The sequence below is a fragment of the Panthera pardus genome, unplaced genomic scaffold, assembly GCF_024362965.1.
Source record: "Panthera pardus isolate Hobbes unplaced genomic scaffold, ASM2436296v1 HiC_scaffold_12, whole genome shotgun sequence".
Classification (NCBI taxonomy): domain Eukaryota; kingdom Metazoa; phylum Chordata; class Mammalia; order Carnivora; family Felidae; genus Panthera; species Panthera pardus.
This window is the reverse complement of record NW_026526677.1, coordinates 42,037,038-42,057,646: the sequence shown is the minus strand read 5'-3', so window position 1 is coordinate 42,057,646 and position 20,609 is coordinate 42,037,038. Positions and strand designations below refer to the sequence as shown.

The following is a 20,609-nucleotide window of genomic DNA, read 5'->3' as shown; positions in this document are numbered from 1 at the left end:
CCAAGGGGCACTTGGGTGGCTCAGTCAGTTAAGCATCTGACTCTTGGGCTCAGGTCATGATCTCACAGTTTGTGGGTTCGAGACCCACAGAGGACTCCACACTGACAGTGTGAAGCCTGCTTGGGATCCTCTCTCTTCCCCTCTCTCTCTCTGCCCCTCCCCCCATACTCTCTCAAAAATAAATAGACTTTTAAAAAATGCAGAACACAATGTGCCAACTACAGTTAAAAAAATAAATATATAACACACAGTTAAATGTAAAAATAAATAAATAAATAGATAAATAAATAAATAAATAAAATAGACCACTCAATCAAAGAAACCAATTGAGTCAGACAAATCAATCAGCAGAAGAAAAAGTCACAATAAGCCCACATGCGAGCCCAGACCCTTAATAACTCCCCCTCCGTATAAACCTTTGGAGCCTTCTGCTCCAAGCCCAGTGGGATGTACTAGAAGTAGAACATCATACCTATCAAACACTCAGACTAAGGCAGGACTGTATCCACTTTGGGAAGCAGCAAACAGGGAAATGGGCACAATTAAGGTACATGTCCCATTTTCTATGTCAGATCTGGCACAAATAAAACAACTAGGATGATACTCAGAGGATCCACATAAGTTTATAGATGTATTTCACCAGGTGTCTCTACTATTTGATTTATCCTGTCAGGATATCTATATTATTCTAATGCACTGTTGTACCCCAGAAGAAAAGGCCTAAATTTGGGCTAGGACACAAGAATTTGCAGATAAGATGGGTGACCAGGGATAGAAATCATTATCTAGTAGGAGGAGACACTCACTGTTCCTAATGCCGAGCCTCACTGGAACTACCAAAAGGACAGACCTGGCAGGGGAAGATGAGACCATATGGTCATGTGTTTACTGGAGGGAATGAAAAGAGGATTTTCTAAACCTGTCAATTTTGATAAAATTAAGGAAGTAACCCAGGCAAATGATGAAAATCCAGCCTTATTTTTGGGGTTTTTAATAGAATAAATTGGTAAATATATAAATTTAGACTCAGCCACACCAGAAAGGCTGGTTATCCTAAATAGGCATTTTATAAGCCAGTCAGCACCAGACATTCACCATAAATTGGCAAAAATGGCCCTAGGTCCTCAAACTTCAACCCAGTGGAACAACCTGAAGAGAGCATGACAGGGCCCTGAGATTGGTCTGGCTCCCCTGAACATAACGATGGCTGAGCTCCATGTTACCCTGGATGTGGGAGTAAGTTAAATTCATTGATTTTCTTATTGATACAGGAGCCACTCACTCTGCCCTTATTTAGCACTCCAGTCCGACCTGTCTTTCTAAAATTACTAGAATAGAAGGAGAAGGAGAACCTAAATCATGCTTACAAACTTTTCTTGTAACTTGTAAACATAGAGACCAAGTAATTACCCATTCTTTTCTGGTTCTCCCTTCCTGTCCCACTCCCCTACTGGGAAGGGACCTCATGTTTAAGTTGGGAAGCCAGTTCAAACTAACTAGACAGGAGGATGGTCTCCTCTCTAAGGGCTGAAGAAAAACTGGACATCCACCTGGAATTCCCCCTAACATTTGGGAACATGTAGATCCCCAAATTTGGAATTATGATATCCCAGGGAAGGCAATAGTCCATCCCATCAAAACAGCTCTAAAGGATCTTGCTATTATTGCACACAGAAAACAATATCCTCTTAAGACAGAAGTCAGGGCTGGATTCTAACCACTCATAGATAAATTTCTTACAAATGAAATTCTTAAACCTTGCCAGTCCCCTTATAATACTCCCATTTTGCCTGTTAAGCCTAATGGAGAGGGGTGCCTGGCTGGCCCAGTTGGTGGAGCACACAACTCTTAATCTTAGGGTTGTAAATTTGAGTGCCACGTTGGGTGCAGAGATTAAAAATAAAATGTTTAGGGGCGCCTGGGTGGCTTAGTCGGTTGAGTGTCTGACTTCGGCTCAGGTCGCGATCTCACGGTCTGTGAGTTCGAGCCCCGCGTCGGGCTCTGTGCTGACAGCTCAGAGCCTGGAGCCTGCTTCGGATTCTGTGTCTCCCTCTCTCTCTGCCCCTCCCCTGCTCATGCTCTGTCTCTCTCTCTCTCTGTCAAAAATAAAAAAACATTAAAAAAATTTAAAAATAAAATGTTTAAGGGGCACCTGGGTTGCTCAGTTGGTTAAATGTCCAACTCTTGATTTTGGCTAGGATCATGATCTCATGGTTTGTGAGATGGAGTCTTGCGTCAGGCTCTGTGCTGACAGTATGGAGCCTGCTTGGGATTCTCTCTTGCTCTCTGCTCCTCCCACCCCCACACCCTCTCAAAATAAACAAACATTTAAAAAAATGTTTGTTTGTTTTTTTAAATAGAAACCTAATGGCCAGTACAGAATGGTACAAGACCTCAGAGTAATAAATGAAGCTATAGTCCTTATTCACCCTAGAGTGACAAACCCTTATACTGTAATGACTCAAACTTCGGGCAATACAGAAAGGTGTATGGCTTACAGTGCTTGATTTAAAGCATTTCTCCTTTTGTATCCCCTTAAGTGAAGAGGTCCAGCCTCTACTGACCTTTGAATGGACTCCAGTAGGAGAACATCAAGCATGCCAGCTTACATGGACAGTCCTACCACAGGGATTTAGAGAAGAGTCCCCATTTGTCTGGCAATACACTCAGCAGAGAGTTTAGAGACCTTATACTGCCTCAGGGAATAACAGTATAATATGTGGATGATATTTTAATATGAAGCTCCATGAAAGAGGTCTCAGACAATAATTCTATTGTTGTACTAAACTTTCTTAGAGAGACAGGATACCAAGAACAGTCTAAAAAGGCTCAAACTTCTAAACAGAAATATGGGATATGAATTAACTACTGGATAGCATTCCCTGCCAATTGAGAGAAAAAGAGCTATAACAGAATTGGAACCTCCTGTCACATAAAACCAACTCCAAACCTTTACAGGAATGCCTAGATTTTGCCACCTACAGATCCCAGAGCTTGGAGTCCTAGCCAAATTTCTATATGAAGCCACTAGAGGACCAGATAAAGAGCCTTCAAAATGGGATAAAGAACAACAGGGGATCTTTCAACAACTAAAAATTAAACTACCCTCTGCTAGCTCTACCTCTACCAAACTTAGAAAAGCCATTTATTTACCCTATTCCTTGCTGAAAAAAGAAGCCACGCCTTAGCCCCTAACATGAAAACTAGGGCATTAATTGAAACCTGCAGGATATTTTTCCAAATCCATTGACAATGTAGCCCAAGGATGGCCACCTTGCCTTTAGGAGCAGTAGCAGCTACTGCACTACCAGTAGAAGCATCTAAACTTCCGATGGGAAAGCCATTGACTGTGACAACCTCTCATCAGGTTCAAAGAATTTCAGAAACTAAAGGTCATCAATGGATGACAGGGGATGACTAAATATCAAGCTATACTTTTATACTCCCTTGACACTGTTCTCAAAACCTGTCAAACCCTAAATCTGACATCTGTCATACCTGGACCAGACTATGCTATTATGTTTGAATATGACTAGAACTAGTCTATTCCACCATCCAGATCTAGCAATAGGTAACACCGATAGTTGGTTTCCATACAGTAGTTTTATAGAAAGAAGACAAAGAAAGGCTGGCTATGCAAATATTAGTTTAATGAAAACTACTGAGGCCATTACTGATCAACACTTAAGCTCAAAATGTCATACAGCACAAGAAGGCCCTTGATAAATACACAAATAAGGCCTTAAATGACTCTGAAAATAGCATTACATTAAATGTTGAAATGACCCATATGCGTAAAGCAGTTCTACAAAATAGAATGGCATTAGATGTCTTAACAGCAGGTGGTACTATGACAAATATTAAAAATAAGGAGGAAAAGATGTATGCAGGGAGCAATGAAAGAAAGGCATGTGGGTATCACAGCCCTGTCCTCACCAAAGGAAAGGGTGGAGAAAATATCAGTTGAACTGTAAGTGACCAGTCTAAAGACGGAAAAAAGGAAAGAAAAGGAAGCAGGATTTTGTAGCAAAAGCAACTTAAGTTGTGAAGAAATGGTTTCCAGGGTACTTAATTTTTGTTTTGCTATTTGTCTTGTCACCTACCCAATTTCACAGGCTTCTGAAATACAGAGAAACTAACTTTAAAGTCATCTAGTCAAAAGGTTCCAAATGCTAGTCCAAGGGAGCAGGTTAGCTGCATCAAAATCACTTAAAGAAGGAAAAAAAAATGTTTTTAAGTCATCTTTTCCCTCAAATTCCAAAATATCACCACTTATTCCCACCCCCAAACACACAGTATCAGGACTGAAGAAGCCTAAACTCCTCTTCAGGGCACAGTGACATACAACTAAGTTCGGGAAGCCAATTATTTAACCCATGTTTGATAGGGAACTTATTACTTCCAAAATAGCATGTTCTATCACTAAAGGGATGGAGTGGGGGAAGTGATTTTAGAGTCACATCATGGGTCTGAACATCAGCTTTTCTTCTTACAAATAGTTCTGTGGTCTTCTTCCTAACCTCTAATGTATTGTGGAAATTTTCAGACATACAAAAGTAGAAAAAATAATATAATGAACACCCATGTATCCATCACAGCTTTAATAATTATCAACATATATATAGCCAATCTTGTTGCATCTAGAAGCACCCTATCCCCAGCTCTTCCTTCTATTAAAACTATAATTTATTACATTTCATTTACAAATTCTTCAGTATACATCTCTCTAAAATATAAGAGCTCATTTAACTTACAATACCATTATTATATGAAAAAATTAAGAATTCCTAAATTTCTTTACATTTCCTCAATTGTAAAATAGGTATCGGTTGCTCTGTCCTCATAGGATTCTTAGGAACTCTCTACTGTCTCAGTGACCATTAAAAGAAAAGAAAAAAAAGTTCAGTTTGAATATCTACACGTAGATAAAAAGAATGCAGCTCTCAGGTTCTGAGTGCTGATCCAGGATCACTGGACAGTAAATAACTCCAGTTGATCCAGAAACCTCAACTTATCTAAGATAATAACCACAATTCACCTAAAATGGTAATCTCAGCTCACTTGGAATAATGTTTCCCTTAGTGGATAAATGAATTTTTGATGCTGAGAAAATTAGAATTTGAGACACACAGATATGAAATAAACCAGTCATTTATAAATATTTGATCAAATTCAAGATAGTCTATGTATTGTGGTCACAATGCACATATTGTAGAGATGTGAATACATACATACAAAAGTGTGATGCAAGGAGCAGGAGTATTTAAAAGTGACCTGGATGGGTTGTATGGACAGTCAGGGACTCTCTCTTCTACCAATGGGAGGACTGAGCCTACACTTAGCTCCCTATAGGACCAGGTGCTGCCTTTTTTCTGATAGCAAAAACTGCAAATTTCCATAGCTCCTGAGATTTCCAAGTTCTAGGCAGTTGCCCTTCCCAAACAACTCCTGAAACAGCTGATTTCCCTAATCCAGACTGCATAGTGTCAGACACCATCCCCTCATGCTGTCATGCTTTGCCTATAAAAAGGAGACCCACGTTTGGGGAGGGATCTCTCCATTGGAACACTGATTCAAATGTGAATCCAGCAGTGGTCTGGCCTGAGCAGGATGGATCAGGTGAACTAGTGCCTTTAATATATTTTTAATTAAGGTAAAATTCACAGAACATAAAATTCACTGGCTTTCAATACATTCACAATGCTGTGTGGTCATCACCACTATGGTAAGAAGACTGAAATGGTCTAATTCTAGAGCATTTTCATCATCCTCCCCAAAACCCCAGTAACAATTAAACAATCATTCCCATTCTTTCCTTCCCTGACCCCTGGAAAACACTAATCTGCTTTCTTTCTCTATGGATTTGCCATTTCTGGACATATATAAAGTGAATCATACAAAACATGGTCTCTTGTGCCTGGCTTCTTTCATTTATGTTTTTATTTATTTTTTTTTTTAATTTTTTTTAACGTTTTTATTTTATTTATTTTTGAGACAGAGAGAGACAGAGCATGAACGGGGCAGGGGCAGAGAGAGAGGGAGACACAGAATCAGAAGCAGGCTCCAGGCTCCGAGTCATCAGCCCAGAGCCCGACGCGGGGCTCGAACTCACGGACCATGAGATCATGACCTGAGCTGAAGTCGGACGCGTAACCGACCGAGCCACCCAGGAGCCCCTCATTTATGTTTTTAAAGTTCATCCATGTTATAACATATATCAGGACTTCACTTTTTTGTGGGTAATATTCCACTGTATGAACATACCACTTTGGTTTACCCATTCATCAGTTGATGAGGTATTTGGGTTGTTTCTACTTTGGAGCTATTATGAGTAAAGCTGCTATGAACAATCCGATTTTTAGAACGAGCAAATGACTTAAATAGACATTTTCTCCAAAAAAGATAAATGGCCAATTAAGCACATGAAAAGATACTCATCATCATTAGTCATCAGGAAATGTAAATCAAAACCATAGTGATACTGTTTCACATCCATCAGGATGGCGATAATCCAGAAAATGGAAAATAACAAGTGTTGGCAAGGATATGGAGAAACTAGAGCTCTCACACATTGCTGATGGGATGTAAAATGGTGCAGCCACTATGGGAAAGTTGAGTAGTGCCTCAGAATGCTAAATATACAATTATCAGTTCTTTTTGGTATATTTTCCCCACCCCATCTTCTTTTTTGTTTTTGGTTTGTTTTTTTTTTTTTTTTTTTTGGTGGATGACTCATGGCTTAGTTTCTCCATCTCCTTTTAAATACTTTAGGAAATGACTGTTATTTTGTTTTTTTTTTTTTTTTAATTTTTACTTATTTTTGAGAGAACACAAGCAGGGGATGGACAGAGAGAGAGGGACAAAGGATCTGAGGCAGGCTCTGCATTGACAGCAGAGAGCCCAATGTGGGGCTCAAACTCCCAAAGCATGAGATCATGACCTGGGCTAAAGTCAGACGCTCAACCGACTGAGCCATCCAAGTGCCCAATGACTGTTATTTTGTAAAAACAAAAAGAAAACCCTCAACAATATGACAGAGATATTAAGAGAAAATAATTTGACGTTATATTTAGGATATCAATTTAAAATATGGAATTAACTTGTGATTTTTTAATTGAAAGTATTAAGAGATTATGTGACTAAATTTGTAAATACTGAAAAGCTTAAAATAACATATCCTTAGTGAACTGTAGTCAAAATCCACTTATAAAACATTGCATTAGTTAAGATTTTTCTCTTTTCTGATAATGTCATCCAAAAATCTCATCTGTGTTTCCAAGCCTTCTTACTACCTGCTTCTTTCTCCAAAATGGCTTTTAAAGTCGCAATTCAACATACACCCATTCAAAATCATGCAAAATTTGCTTCTCCTTCCCTAAAGGCTAGTTGATTCCCAGCACCTAAAGAGTAACTAAGTGCTTATCTAATTAGCTGAATGATGTAATTCGCATTAAGGGGAGAATGAAACTTAAACATTCCCAAGACCCACAGATATTACAAGAGCAAAATAGAAACCTGCAATGATATACTGTATTTGGAAAGGAAAAATCTAAATCCTGCTGCCTCTCATCTGAGGGAAGACATCCTGTTCCAGCTACCCTTAACTAGTTTTTACAGAGAGTAAGACAATATGAACTCAGCAACTATACCACATTTTTATTTTAATCAATATAGGTGTGGAGAGAGAGTCCTTTAATGACTTTTATGGGGTTTCCTTCCTTTCCTTCCATTCACTTATGGTTAAAAACAAAATATATGGAAAATTTTCCATAATGGGGTTAAAAACCAAAATTACTGGTTTAACCTGAAAAATAAAAGATAATGAAGAGAAAGTAGGACTGTATATAATGAGCAGACATGAGAAATAAAAATTATCTTAAATGCCTATCAGTGACAGCCAGATCCTTGATTAGAGTTTAATTTATAATCCTAGAAAAAAATCTATTAATAGCAAGTAATTGTTCAACTGACCTAAACACATTTCATCCTTTACCACACAATCTAAAATTCACAGCACATTTAGGAATAAAGAAAACAAAATTCAAAATGAAAAAGATTTCTTTTACCTAATAAATTATGTACGCAAACATGAATTCTGTGTTCTATTACTACATTTGAGAAGTTAGTAAGAAAAGACTATACCTGAGATATTTGGCCCTGGACTTTTGTAAACTGAGTTGTTCGAATATTTAAAGACAGGCTTCTTGTTACCGTTGCCCCAGAAAGAGATTTTCCATTCACCTTTCTTTCAAGGTGACAACTTGCTGGTGATCTCTCTTCAAGAAGAACAGCATCCCAAGGATCCTCTGCTAGTAAACCTGGAATATTTTTCTCTTCCTCGTGGTCTACCACCTCCACATTGTCCACCTTAGGTTTACTTAGAGGATCCAAGTCTAACCAGTCGAATTTACTTATATCTTCAGACTTTGGAGATACCTGTAAATTGTTTACTGTAGCTTTTGAATGTTTGATCTCCAAGTCAGTCCTCGCTTTTCCATTTTTTAAAAATTCTGATGTACTAGCTATTTTGTCAAACAGCTTTGCCATGTCAGGACTGACTACTGGATGATAGATAGGTAAGCTTCCTTGTGGATGAAAGGGTGTGGCAGGTGTCAAAGGATATGAAAAATATGGAGACTGTCCTGGAAAGCTTAAATATATAGGTTCTGTGGATGGAAAAGCAGGCATTCTTGGACTGAAGCCATTTTGGAATACAGTCTGTTTACTGCTGTAAGTTGACTGATAAATAGAAGGTAAAGTATAAGTGGAAGGCCCTGATAACCTAGGTGGCCACTGTCCTCTCTGAATAGTAGGTCGAAGATAGACCTGTGCTGAAAACGAAGGGCTCAGAACAGGAGTAACTGGCAAGACAGGTGTTCTCCTAGTTTCGAAATTGTCATCAAGCAATAGTTTCTCAAGTTCAGCTTGCGTGAGCTTTTCTACATCAATATCTGCTCTTTTTTGGGTGTCAGATTCAGGAAACACCATGAGATCATAATCCTGTTTGTTATAAACTTGTGCTTTTTGTCTGGTGTTGCTTGATAACTCAAAGGCTCTCTGATTATCAGTCACTCCTCTATCCTTTTGCAGTTTTGCTAAAGCCTCTGCTTCCATCTGTAATGCTTCTTCCTTGTCCACTTCTTTTGTTCTTGTTGGTTCCAGATGTGATGAACATTGCTTAAATCCATTATTGTTGGATATCTGAGCCATGACCAAACCTCCCCTAATCTATTTTTTTCTTGTAGCTTCCAAAATAGCAAGACCTATACACAAAAATAAACATAACACTCAATTAGATTTTTTAAACACAAATTTATTTTGTTTGTAACCCACTCATATGACTTAGAATTTAAAGCCACTTACAAATAAACTATAAAATAAAATAAAATGAACAGTTGTGGGAAATCTGAGTGAAGGAACATTTTTAAAATATCTCAGGGACGCCTCAGTGGCTTAGTCAATTAAGCGTCTGACTCTTGATTTCAGCTCAGGTTATGATCTCACAGTTGTGAGGTAGAGCCCCACATCATGCTCTGTGCTGGAAGTGCAGAGGCTGCTTGGGATTCTCAGTCTCCCCCTCTTTCTGCGCCTCTCCCACTCCCAATTGCTCTCTCTCAAAATAAATAAACTTAAAAAAATAAGATGTTCTTTGCTCTTTAAAAATAAATATCTTATACACTGCTGAGGTAAGGGATATGCTTAGACATACATAACTTTACCTCATTTCCTGACCTAACAGGAAAGCTCGAATGGTGGATGAACTCAAGAACCTTTCACTTCAGGTGTCACAATGGCTGCTGTTAACTAATGGCACTTTGGCAGGATTCTTGGCACAAAATGCCTTGCTAGTCACATACTTTCATGAGTTTCAACATGGTTTACTGTTATGCAAATAGCAAGTCAAAATGGTTTCAATCTTTGGCTATTTGTTAAATTGTTCATAAGCCAATTGGCAATAAAAGTACCTAATACCTAGTCAATAAAGTCAAGGAACTACTAACAAAACCTCATATGAGGGGCTCCTGGGTGGCTCAATTGGCTAAGCAACCAACTCTTGATTTTGGCTCAGGTCATGATCTCACGTTTCTTGAGATCGAGTCCCACATCACGCTACGCACGGAGCCTACTTGGGATTCTCTCTCTCCCTCTCTCTCTGCCCCGACCCTGCTCACGTGCATGTGCACTCTCACTCTCTCAAAATAAACATTTTTTTAAAAAGCATCATATGAAAAATTGATTAAGGGTTTATAATCTAGAACAACTGACATAACAGATCAGCATAATGAAAGTGTTAAAGCTATAAGAAACTGCAGTACTCCATTCAAAGGTTAAATTTATGGCTGAATTTGCCACATAGTTTTTTTTTAAAAAAATTTTTTTTCAACGTTTTTTATTTATTTTTGGGACAGAGAGAGACAGAGCATGAACGGGGGAGGGGCAGAGAGAGAGGGAGACACAGAATCGGAAACAGGCTCCAGGCTCCGAGCCATCAGCCCAGAGCCTGACGCGGGGCTTGAACTCACAGACCGCGAGATCGTGACCTGGCTGAAGTCGGACGCTTAACCGACTGTGCCACCCAGGCTCCCCAGCCACATAGTTTTGACCACGCATCTATCTGATTATCTGCAGTTAAATCATTAGCTATAATACTAGAGTGCCTGACTGGCTCAGTTGGTAGAGCATGCAACTCTTGATCTCGGGGTTGTGAGTTCAAGCCCTACATTGGGCAGAGTTTAATTTAAAAAAGTTATAACACTAAAATTTCTCCTTTTTCAAATTGCTAAAATATTTACTCATAAACTAGAAAAATAGTTTATTAAACTTTCTCAATGATCAGCTTGTAAAAATTTAATCTTCTACTTAAGCACAATTAAGATTAAAATTACCCTATGAAGCAAGATGACCAATTAAAGGGTTAGTTACCTACTGTATAAAATAAGGCACATTGCTTGCTTCTAATCATTGTAATTCAGGAGTTAATTCTGGGTTCTGGAGTCACATCAGCTTGATTCATGAAGCTGTAAGTGCTTGGGCAAGTCAAACTTTTCCACATGCCTTAGTTAACTTTTAAAATGAAAAAGTACCAAAAATGCTCAACATTAGTCATCATCAGGGAAATACAAATCAAAACTACAAGGAAATACCACCTCACACCTGTCAGAATGGCTAACATGAACAACTCAGGCAACAAGAGATGTTGGCAAATATGCGGAGAAGGAAGATCTCTTTTGCACCGTTGGTGGGAATGCAAACTGGTGCAGTCACTCTGGAAAACAATATGGAAGTTCCTCAAAAAATTAAAAATAGAACTACCCTACAACCCAGCAACTGCACTACTAGGCATTTATCCAAGGGATACAAGTATGCTGTTTCGAAGGGGCACATGCACTCCCATGTTTATAGCAGCACTATCGACAATAGCCAAAGTATGGAAAGAGCTCAAATGTCTATCGACAGATGAATGGATAAAGAAGATGTGGTATATACAATGGAGTATTACTCGGCAATCAAAAAGAATGAAATCTTGCCATTTGCAACTACATGGATGGAACTAGAGGGTATTAGGCTAAGCAAAATTAGAGAAAGACAAATACCGTATGACTTCACTCATATCAGGACTTTAAGACACAGAACAGATGAACACAGAGAAGGGAAGCACAAATAATATAAAAACAGAGGGGGGGAGACAAAACAAGAGAGACTCTTAAATATAGAGAACAAACAGAGGGTTACTGGAGGGGTTGTGAGAGGGGGGATGGGCTAAATGGGTACGGGGCACTAAGGAATCTACCCCTGAAATCACTGTTGCACTATATGCTAATTAACTTGGATGTAAATTTTAAAAATAAATAAATAATGAAATAAAATGAAAAAGTATCTATCTCTTAAATTATAAGGATCAAATGAAACAATGCAACTAAAAAGTGTTTATCACTGGCCTTAGGCAGAGGCATTAAATAAATGACATCTATTATTAATCTAATCTGATTCGAGATTTTAGTTTGAATACCTAGAAATGAGGAGAGCTCCTACTTACATCCATTTTCTAGCACAGTGCTTGTCCACAGTATGTGCAAAATAAAAGTTTAATGATAGAGGTAGGGAAACACCCAAAGTGAATTCAAACTAATGTAACACAAATGAGGGGCACCTGGGTGGCTCAGTCAGTTAAGCATCCGACTTTGGCTCAGGTCATGATCTCGCAGTTTGGAGGTTGGAGCCCTGCATCAGGCTCTGTGCTAATAGCTCAGAGGCTGGAGCCTGCTTAACATTATGTGTTTTCCTCCCTCTCTGCCCCTCCCCCACTCGCACTCCTGTCCCTCTCTCTCTCTCTAAAAAATAAACATTAAAAAAATTTTTTTTAATGTTAACACAAATGAAAATCCTAAATGTTGAGGTAATACTAAATAAAAAATTATTAGTGACGAGGACATCAAGATATTGAAGGAAGTCACTCTTTGCAATTCGTTTATACAACTATAGTTGAACTTCTGAGGCATTTCACTGAAAATCTTTTCAAATTTTTCCCTTCTGTGGTAGAATGCAAAACTAGGCACAATGTACACTTAAAATTTGTATACTTCATTGTCCGTAAACATTTCATGTTAAGAAAAAACTATGAACAAATAGACTCCTACTAAATATACATGAAGTATTCAGACGAAAGTACTGATGTCTACAATTTACTCTGAAATATATACAAAAATAATATAAATTGAGTATCTGATAGATGGATAAATACATGATAAACCAAGTACAGGAAAATATTAATAATACAATCTAGTTGGTAGGCATATGGGTATTCATTTTGAAATCCTTTCAATTTGGCTGCATGACTAAAAATCTTCACAAAATGTTAGATGAAGAGTAAGAGGTACAAATTCCTCTGATTCCAGGATACACTCTTTATAAAGTCACTATGCTTCTCCTCACATACAGAGGTGGGGCCTATTTCTCCACTTGATCTGAGCTGGCTCTGTGACTTGCTTTGACAGATACAATGTGAAAGAAGTGACACTGGGAGTTCTAAGTTCATAAGAGCCTAACTGCTTCAGCTCTTCCTGTTTTGAGTGCAGCCACTGCCCTGTGAATGCTCACAGACGATGAGAGAGCACAAGGAGAAAAAGGCCCAGCCAACAGTCATCACCAACCACAGGAGTAAAGCCACCACCTTAGACCATCCATCCACAGTTCAAATGACCACAGTTACAATAATGACTGAAGGCAAGACCAGCAGAAGAAACCACCCAGCCTGAGTTCAAGCCAAATTGCTAACCCACAAAATCATTTTGGAATGGTTACATAGCAATAGATAACTGATCAACCTTTTCTCCTTACTTTTAGAAAGCAAGACTGTAGCCACTTACCAATTTAACAGCAAGTTTGTTTTAACTTCACAGCCACCACTACCCACCTTATTTCACGTGTCCTCAGAGAATGAAGAGTTCCCTTTTCCTGCCTAAGTCTGATGCCTTCTACTTATATCCTAATTCTCACTGAATTCTCCTATTTATCAGTGATTGCCTTCTTTGCATTATTAATTTGCTTCTGCTCCTTTGCCATAAGAATGCTCAAGTTTTCTCCATACCGAGGTGGAAAAGAGTCTTAACATTCCTCTTTAGACTCCAATAGCTTCCATTTTAATTCTCTCCTTTCACTGCCAAACTTCTCAGATGAGTGACCTAGAAAGTCCTTTCTTATACTCATTCTGCCTTGGAAAAATTATACTTATCCTTCAGGGCCCAAATCAAATATAGCCACCTGTCTGAAGCTTTTCTTAAGTAGCTCCTATTAGAAACCATTTTTTTAGGGGCGCCTGGATGGCTCAGTCAGTTGAGCTCCTGACTTCGGCTCAGGTCATGATCTTGTGGTTTATAAGTTTGCCCACTTTGGGCTCACTGCTGTCAGCCTGTCAGTGGAAAGCCACTTTGGATCCTCTGTCCCCCTCTCTCTGCCCCTCCCCTCCTTGTACTCTCTCAAAAATAAACACTGAAAAAAAAAAACTATCTTTTTAGCTCAAATAAAATTTTTATCTTCATTTTCATAGACTTTATGCTGTTTTTGCCCCCTCAGTATCCTTTCTTCTAGTAGGCAGAAATCTGTATCTTCTTTTTTAGAACTTAGTCATCTCCCTTTTGTTCCATCTAGTTCAAATAGGGCTGGAACATCCTTACTCTCCCCTCTCCCACTCCCAACCACACCAAAGGATCCAAGTCTGGCCAAATAGACTTAATCCCAAGACTTCTGAAACTATTTAGAAAGGAAGCCCATCACTGAAGTTGCTGAACTTATGGGATGTAAGCCTGGCACTGCTGTGGCCATCTTTGCCACCACTGAAGGAGATGCTGCCTGAGAATGGACCGAAGCCAGAAAAGAGCAGAGCTATGTATGATAAGTAAAATGAAACAGATTCTGAATATTACATTAAGTGTCTGGATCCAACCCTTGTCCAAGGCTAGTCTTTTCATTTATGTAAGTCAATAAATTCCTCTTTGCTTAAGCTGGTTTAACATTACTTTCTCCAGTAACAACTAAAAACTTAACACAGAATCTATAATTTGTATGTCTATAAGGGCGCCTGGGTGGCTCAGTCAGTTGAGCGACTGACTTCAGCTCAGGTCATGATCTCGTGGTCTGTGGGTTCGAGCCCCACATCACGCTCTGTGCTGACAGCTCAGAGCCTGGAGCCTGCTTCGGATTCTGTGCCTCCCTCTCTCTCTGTCCCTCCCCCACTCATGCTCCATGTCTCTCTCTGTCAAAAATAAATAAACATTAAAAAAAAATTTATAATTTGTATGTCTACCCAACAGACTAGAATAAGCTTAAGTGCAGAAACCTACTTTGTTTTCCTTTTCTTCTGCCCCACAACATTTAAAACCACCCTGCTTAATAAATACAGAGTTAAATTTAATGACCACATATTTTAAAGAATGGAATAAGAGCTATCAGTTTTGAAGACGAGATTTTGGATGGCACATGACTGGATATATGGTGGGAGAAATAAATCAAGTTTAACTGCCTATTATTGAACACCACAACACAGTCCATTTTTCACAAAATCGAATGGATTAGAATATTTTGCAAAGAGAAAGCGATACCGACTTGCAATTCATTTTCCACAAGCAAATGCCTATTTATTTAAGTAGTTTCCTGGCTACCATATTTGGTAATGATAGGACATTGTTCTGAAAGAGGAAATCTGGATTTTTTAAGTGAGTTTGAGATACAGTTTATTCAACAGAAAACACACTTACTCCAAATATTTTAAATTAATGTTACCTCTTATTTACTAACAAAGGTATAAAATAAATAGCTTGAAAAATATTTTAACAGTAAATGTGGTATTTTTCATATCAATTCATTTGCTTGCTCTATCCCTAGTATCAACCCAAAGCAGCACATGCTAAACTAAATTCAAGTCTAAGCAGTAAAAGTGAACTGTTAACAGCTGAATTACCATATTTTAGCTTTCCAAAAAATTATCATGCATGTATACTCAAATGGTAATAAAGGATTTGAAAGACTGTCCAAAAGTAACCCAGTGCTTCAGCTATTTTTCTGAGGCTGCTACACTGACATGCTCCATTAATTTTTTAAAATCAAAACTTCATTTGATGACAAACATTTATCAGGAAACAACTTTTGCACATGCTAATTCAAAATGCAAACTTTAATGCTAATGTTCTCCTAATTCAAGCTGGAAAATACAATATAACTAGTTTTTGAATGATGATTGTATACCATCTGCCAAAAATTTTCCAACATAGAGTAATCCAGTGATGATCACAAGGCAGTAGCTGCTTTAAATTGTTCAAAAGAGGGCAATTAAACTATTCAGTTAAACTTTGGGATACATTTGCAGATCCAAAAGAATTAATTTAAAAGCTCTTGGCTTCTTCTGTGGTAGACATTCATTTACAATTTAAATTTAAATCTCAGAAAAAAATAAAACCAGTCCTGCTACCCATCTAAATGCTTTCTGATCTTAAAATTCAAGATACATAAGAAAACAGAGGAACAATGATTTGAGTTCAACCATGCAAATATTTCTCCACTAAGATGAAAGTGAATCTCAAAGAAAAATAAATTATGGTACCCAACTGAATACTGTGCTACCATTAAAAATAATAATATCAACACTGCAATAACCATGGAAAATATTTGTTAAAACTGTAGCAAGTATCTACATATCTATACATACCTACAGATAGAGATATGTAGATACTTGCTACCAAACACTGCTAAAAGCAATATATTAACTAATTTAATCCTCACAAATTATATTAAGTAGCTACTATTATCCCTACATACAAATGAAAAACTTTCATACAAATTATATAATCTGCCCAAGTTCACAGTAGCTAGCAAGTGATGAGATCAGGACTCAAATCCAGGCAGTGCTAATTCACTACAATATATTTTTATGTTAATAGTTATCTGAAATAAGTGTCTAAACATACCTTATCTATTATAAATACCGATTTCTTCCTCAAGGCTATGGTTATTTCTCTCTGCATTAATAAATAGATTTTACTGTTTTGTGTAATTCTATCATGAAGTGAATAATACTGCTATTTAATAATGTGCCATTTTATTAATTTATTCTCACCACATGACTAGCAAACTTATCATTTCACTGAGGTTATGAATTCACTCTCAGACTTCTACTGTGGTTGTTGAATGAATGCCTCAAAGACTGGGAAACGTAAGACACCATTGTCTTTATCAAAAAGAAGCTCAAATTCTGCAACAAACAAAAAACCAGACTAAAAGGGCTTTTTTTTTTTTTTTAAGTTTATTTAGTTTTGAGTGGGGGGAGCTGGGTGGGGGCAGACAGAAACAGAGCACAACATCGGAAGCAGGCTCCAGGCTCTGAGCTGTCAGCACAGAGCCTGACACAGGGCCCGAACTCATGAACCACGAGACCATGACCTGAGCTGAAGTTGGATGCTTAACCGACTGAGCCACCCAGGTGCCCCTAAAAGGGCTTATTTATTAATAATTCAACTAAAACTGAAAAATCACGTGGCTGAGTTCAGAATAAACAAGTGGTGGCAGAAAAAATTATTTTGGAAACTGGGAGTAGGAGATGGCAACAGAAAACTAAAAATAGAAGAGGAGGGGTGCTTGACTGGCTCAGTCGGTGGAGCATACAACTAACTCTTGATCTCAGGATTGTTAGTTCAAGTCCCACATTGGGTGTAGAGATTACTTAAAAAAGTAAAAATCTTAAATAAAATTTAAAAAAAATGAAAATAGGAGAGGAGCTTCATCTCTTCTAAAAGGAAAAACCCCAGTAGACAAGATAACATTCTCCTATCTCTGTGATTCACGGAGGGAAAAAATTAATCTAACAAAAGTAACCAAGCACTTTGGTATTAGGCACTATACAACTCTGTTAAAAAGAGAAAATGTAGGAATGTCCAGGTGTTGGGTGAGATTAGGGTAGAGAAGCACAGCACTATTCCACAGGAGTGGAATGCAAGCCACATACTGAATTAAAAATTTTTTACAACTACATTAATGAAAATAAACAGATGAAATTATTAATAATATATTTAATTCAATTATCCAAAATACTGTCATTTCAATAAGTAACCAATTATAAAAATATGAATGGGACATTTTACATTCTTTTCTCATACTAAGTCTTCAAAATGTGGTATATATTTTATTTCAGATTACACATTTCAACTTAGACTAGCCATATTTCAAGTGCTCAAAAGCCAAAGGTGGCTATTGGCCAACTTAAGGCTAGAATTTATAAGGAAAGGAACAAAAAGCAAGGTGAACAAGCATCACTAATTTCTGGATAAGAAAAAATTTACCTTCCCAAAAGTCATCCCTTCCCTCAAGTCAATAAAATATCTCCAATGCCTATTACTTAATTTTCAGGGGAAGAAAAATTTTAAGTCCCATAGATAACATACATCCTTTTCATTAAGGTCTATCTTAACATTTTTGGTAAATTTTGTATTTTTAAAGTATACAATTTCTAATAGTTCTACAATTAGCAAATTGTTAACATTTCATAGATAAATGTGTTTACAATCAACCAAATAGGATTACAAAATTACAAAAAGATTAACTATTTAACTGTTTAAAAAAAAGAATCAAAACCAAAATAACTCATGGAATTCCTAGTTAACCTCAGCAAAAAGAAGGCCACCCTAATAGGATTTGAAGCCATGAGAATATTTAAATACATATTCATGGATGGTTCAGTAGGTTAAGCTTATGGCTCTTTATTTTAGCTCAGGTCATGATCTCACAGTTAATGACTTCTTGGGGCACCTGGGTGACTCAGTAGGTTAAGCTTCTGGCTCTTGATTTTGGCTCAGGTCATGACCTCACAGAGTTCATGAGATCAAGCCCCTCGGTGGGCTCTACACTGACAGCCACAGCCTGCTTGGGATTCTCTTTCCTCTCTCATGCAGAAGTGTGTTCTCTCTCTCTCTCTCTCAAAATAAATAAATAAATAAACACGTTAAACAAAAATAAGGGTGCCTGGGGGACTCGGTTAAGCATCCACCTCTTGATATCGGCTCAGGTCATGAAAGGAGATCAGCCCCACATCTGCACCGTCAGCACAGGGCCTGCTTGGGATTCTCTTGCTCTTGCTCTCTATCTCTCTGTCCTTCTGGCCCTCTCCCTTGCTTGTGCTCTAAAATAAAACAATAATTTTTGACAAGGTGATTCTAAAATTTATTCAGTAACCAAAAGGGCCAAAATAGCCAAAAACCTCTTGAAAAAGAACAAGGTGTGAGGATTTGCTCTACCCAATAAAGATTAATTATAAAGCTAATTTTATTTAAGATAGTATGGTATTTATGCAGGAAGAGATAAATTTAATAAAGAACAGGCTAAGAGGTCAAAAACAGAAACACAACTACAAAGACACCCGATTTAAGACAAGTAGCATATCAGAGCACAGGGAAAGAACTGTCTTTTTAATAAATTAAGCCAGAACAAATGGAGGGGAAATGAAATGGGATTCCTACTTCACTCCTTAAGCAAAATTCAACTGGAGACAAACCAAACGTCTGTGAAAGGAAGAACTATAAAGCTTTAGAATCAGAGAGAATGGAAAAATTTCTTAAACAAGACAGAAAGCACTAACCGTAAGAGAAAAATAATTTGACTATAGTAAAATCCAGAACTTTTATCAAAAGACACCAAAGAGAATGATAAAAACAAGCCACAAAAAAGGAGATATTTTTAATATATAACCAAAGGACTCAAATCCTAGATAAGTAACTTCTACAAATTAAAAAGAAAGATAATCATAAGAACCTCCAAAGAACATTGCCCACAATAGTCCCAAATAGGAACTAACCTGGAAGTGGTAATTAGCTCAACCTTCAGTTCCTCTCTCATCTCCAGAGGTCAGGGGATAAAGCTAAAAGTTCTAGTCCTCTAAAATGCCTCAGTCTTTCTGGTGACCAGCCCCACCCTGAAACTATGTAGGGATCCCAGACACTATTTATCTCATTAGCATACAAAAGAAAAAAAAGAGATTCCAAGGTCTTTAGGAGTTACATGACAAGAACCAAGCACAAAGACCTAATATTTTTCATTATATCACAGTTCATGCAACTAATACACTAATGCCAATGAACTAGAGCTATAAGAAAAAAATGAATAAAACTTAGAAACATGATAAGCAAAGACAGACACAAAAACACATACAATGATTCCATTTATATAAAGTTCAAAAACATGAGAAACTATTGTTTAAGAATGCTTACATAACGGTAAAACCAAGAAAAGGAAAGGATTCTCAAAGTTAGGACAGTGGTTACTCATAGAAGGGATGACCAAGGATAAGTACACTGGGGACTTTAGGAACATAAGCAATGTTCTAGTTCATAACCTATCGACTAGTTACACAAGTGTTTGTTTTACAAGTGTTTGTTAGATAATCATATATGCTTTATGCACTTAAAATTATTTGTTAATCATAGATGATAAATTTATTCACTGTTCTGTGGGTTACTTCATAATAAAAAAGAATCTACTCCCTACATATTTTAAATTTGAATATTTAAAATATTTTCATATCTATATTATACATGGTATGTGAAAACACCACCTACAATAGCATGTGGGTTTTTTTTAACTCACATGTGGCAAACTATACGAATACAAAAGCTCAATTTTTTAGTAATGGCATAAAAAAATACAAATAAGAACAATACTTTTCATTTTTTAATGTATAGGCTAAAATAAGGACCCTGCCCTTATATATTAAGGGATATGGGAAAAGGGTAAAACTGCAAAAGAAAACAAAACAAATTATGGTTTCTCAAATTTTCACTATCTGTGAATCATTTAATGGAATCGCATTTTACATGATTTATGTAAAAAAATTCACTGTCTTTAAAAATACAAAACATTTAGGGGCGCCTGGGTGGCTCAGTCGGTTAAGCGTCCGACTTCGGCTCAGGTCACGATCTCGCGGTCTGTGAGTTCGAGCCCCGCATCAGGCTCTGGGCTGATGGCTCAGAGCCTGGAGCCTGTTTCCGATCTGTGTCTCCCTCTCTCTCTGCCCCTCCCCTGTTCATGCTCTGTCTCTATCTCAAAAATAAATAAAACGTTAAAAAAAAAAT

General features: G+C 37.5%; 1 protein-coding gene across 2 annotated transcripts in view; it reads right to left on the bottom strand.

Annotated features, from left to right (window-relative positions):
• The window catches only part of PIK3C2A (phosphatidylinositol-4-phosphate 3-kinase catalytic subunit type 2 alpha), a 192,817-nt gene that overhangs the window by 85,146 nt on the left and 87,062 nt on the right, over positions 1–20,609 (bottom strand). For both annotated transcript variants that reach the window (XM_053899926.1, XM_019456444.2), the window contains one exon: positions 8,143–9,263. In XM_053899926.1, coding sequence (XP_053755901.1) covers positions 8,143–9,210 — 1,068 coding nt within the window. In that variant the 5' untranslated portion in view covers positions 9,211–9,263. The remainder of the gene's footprint in view (positions 1–8,142; positions 9,264–20,609) is intronic.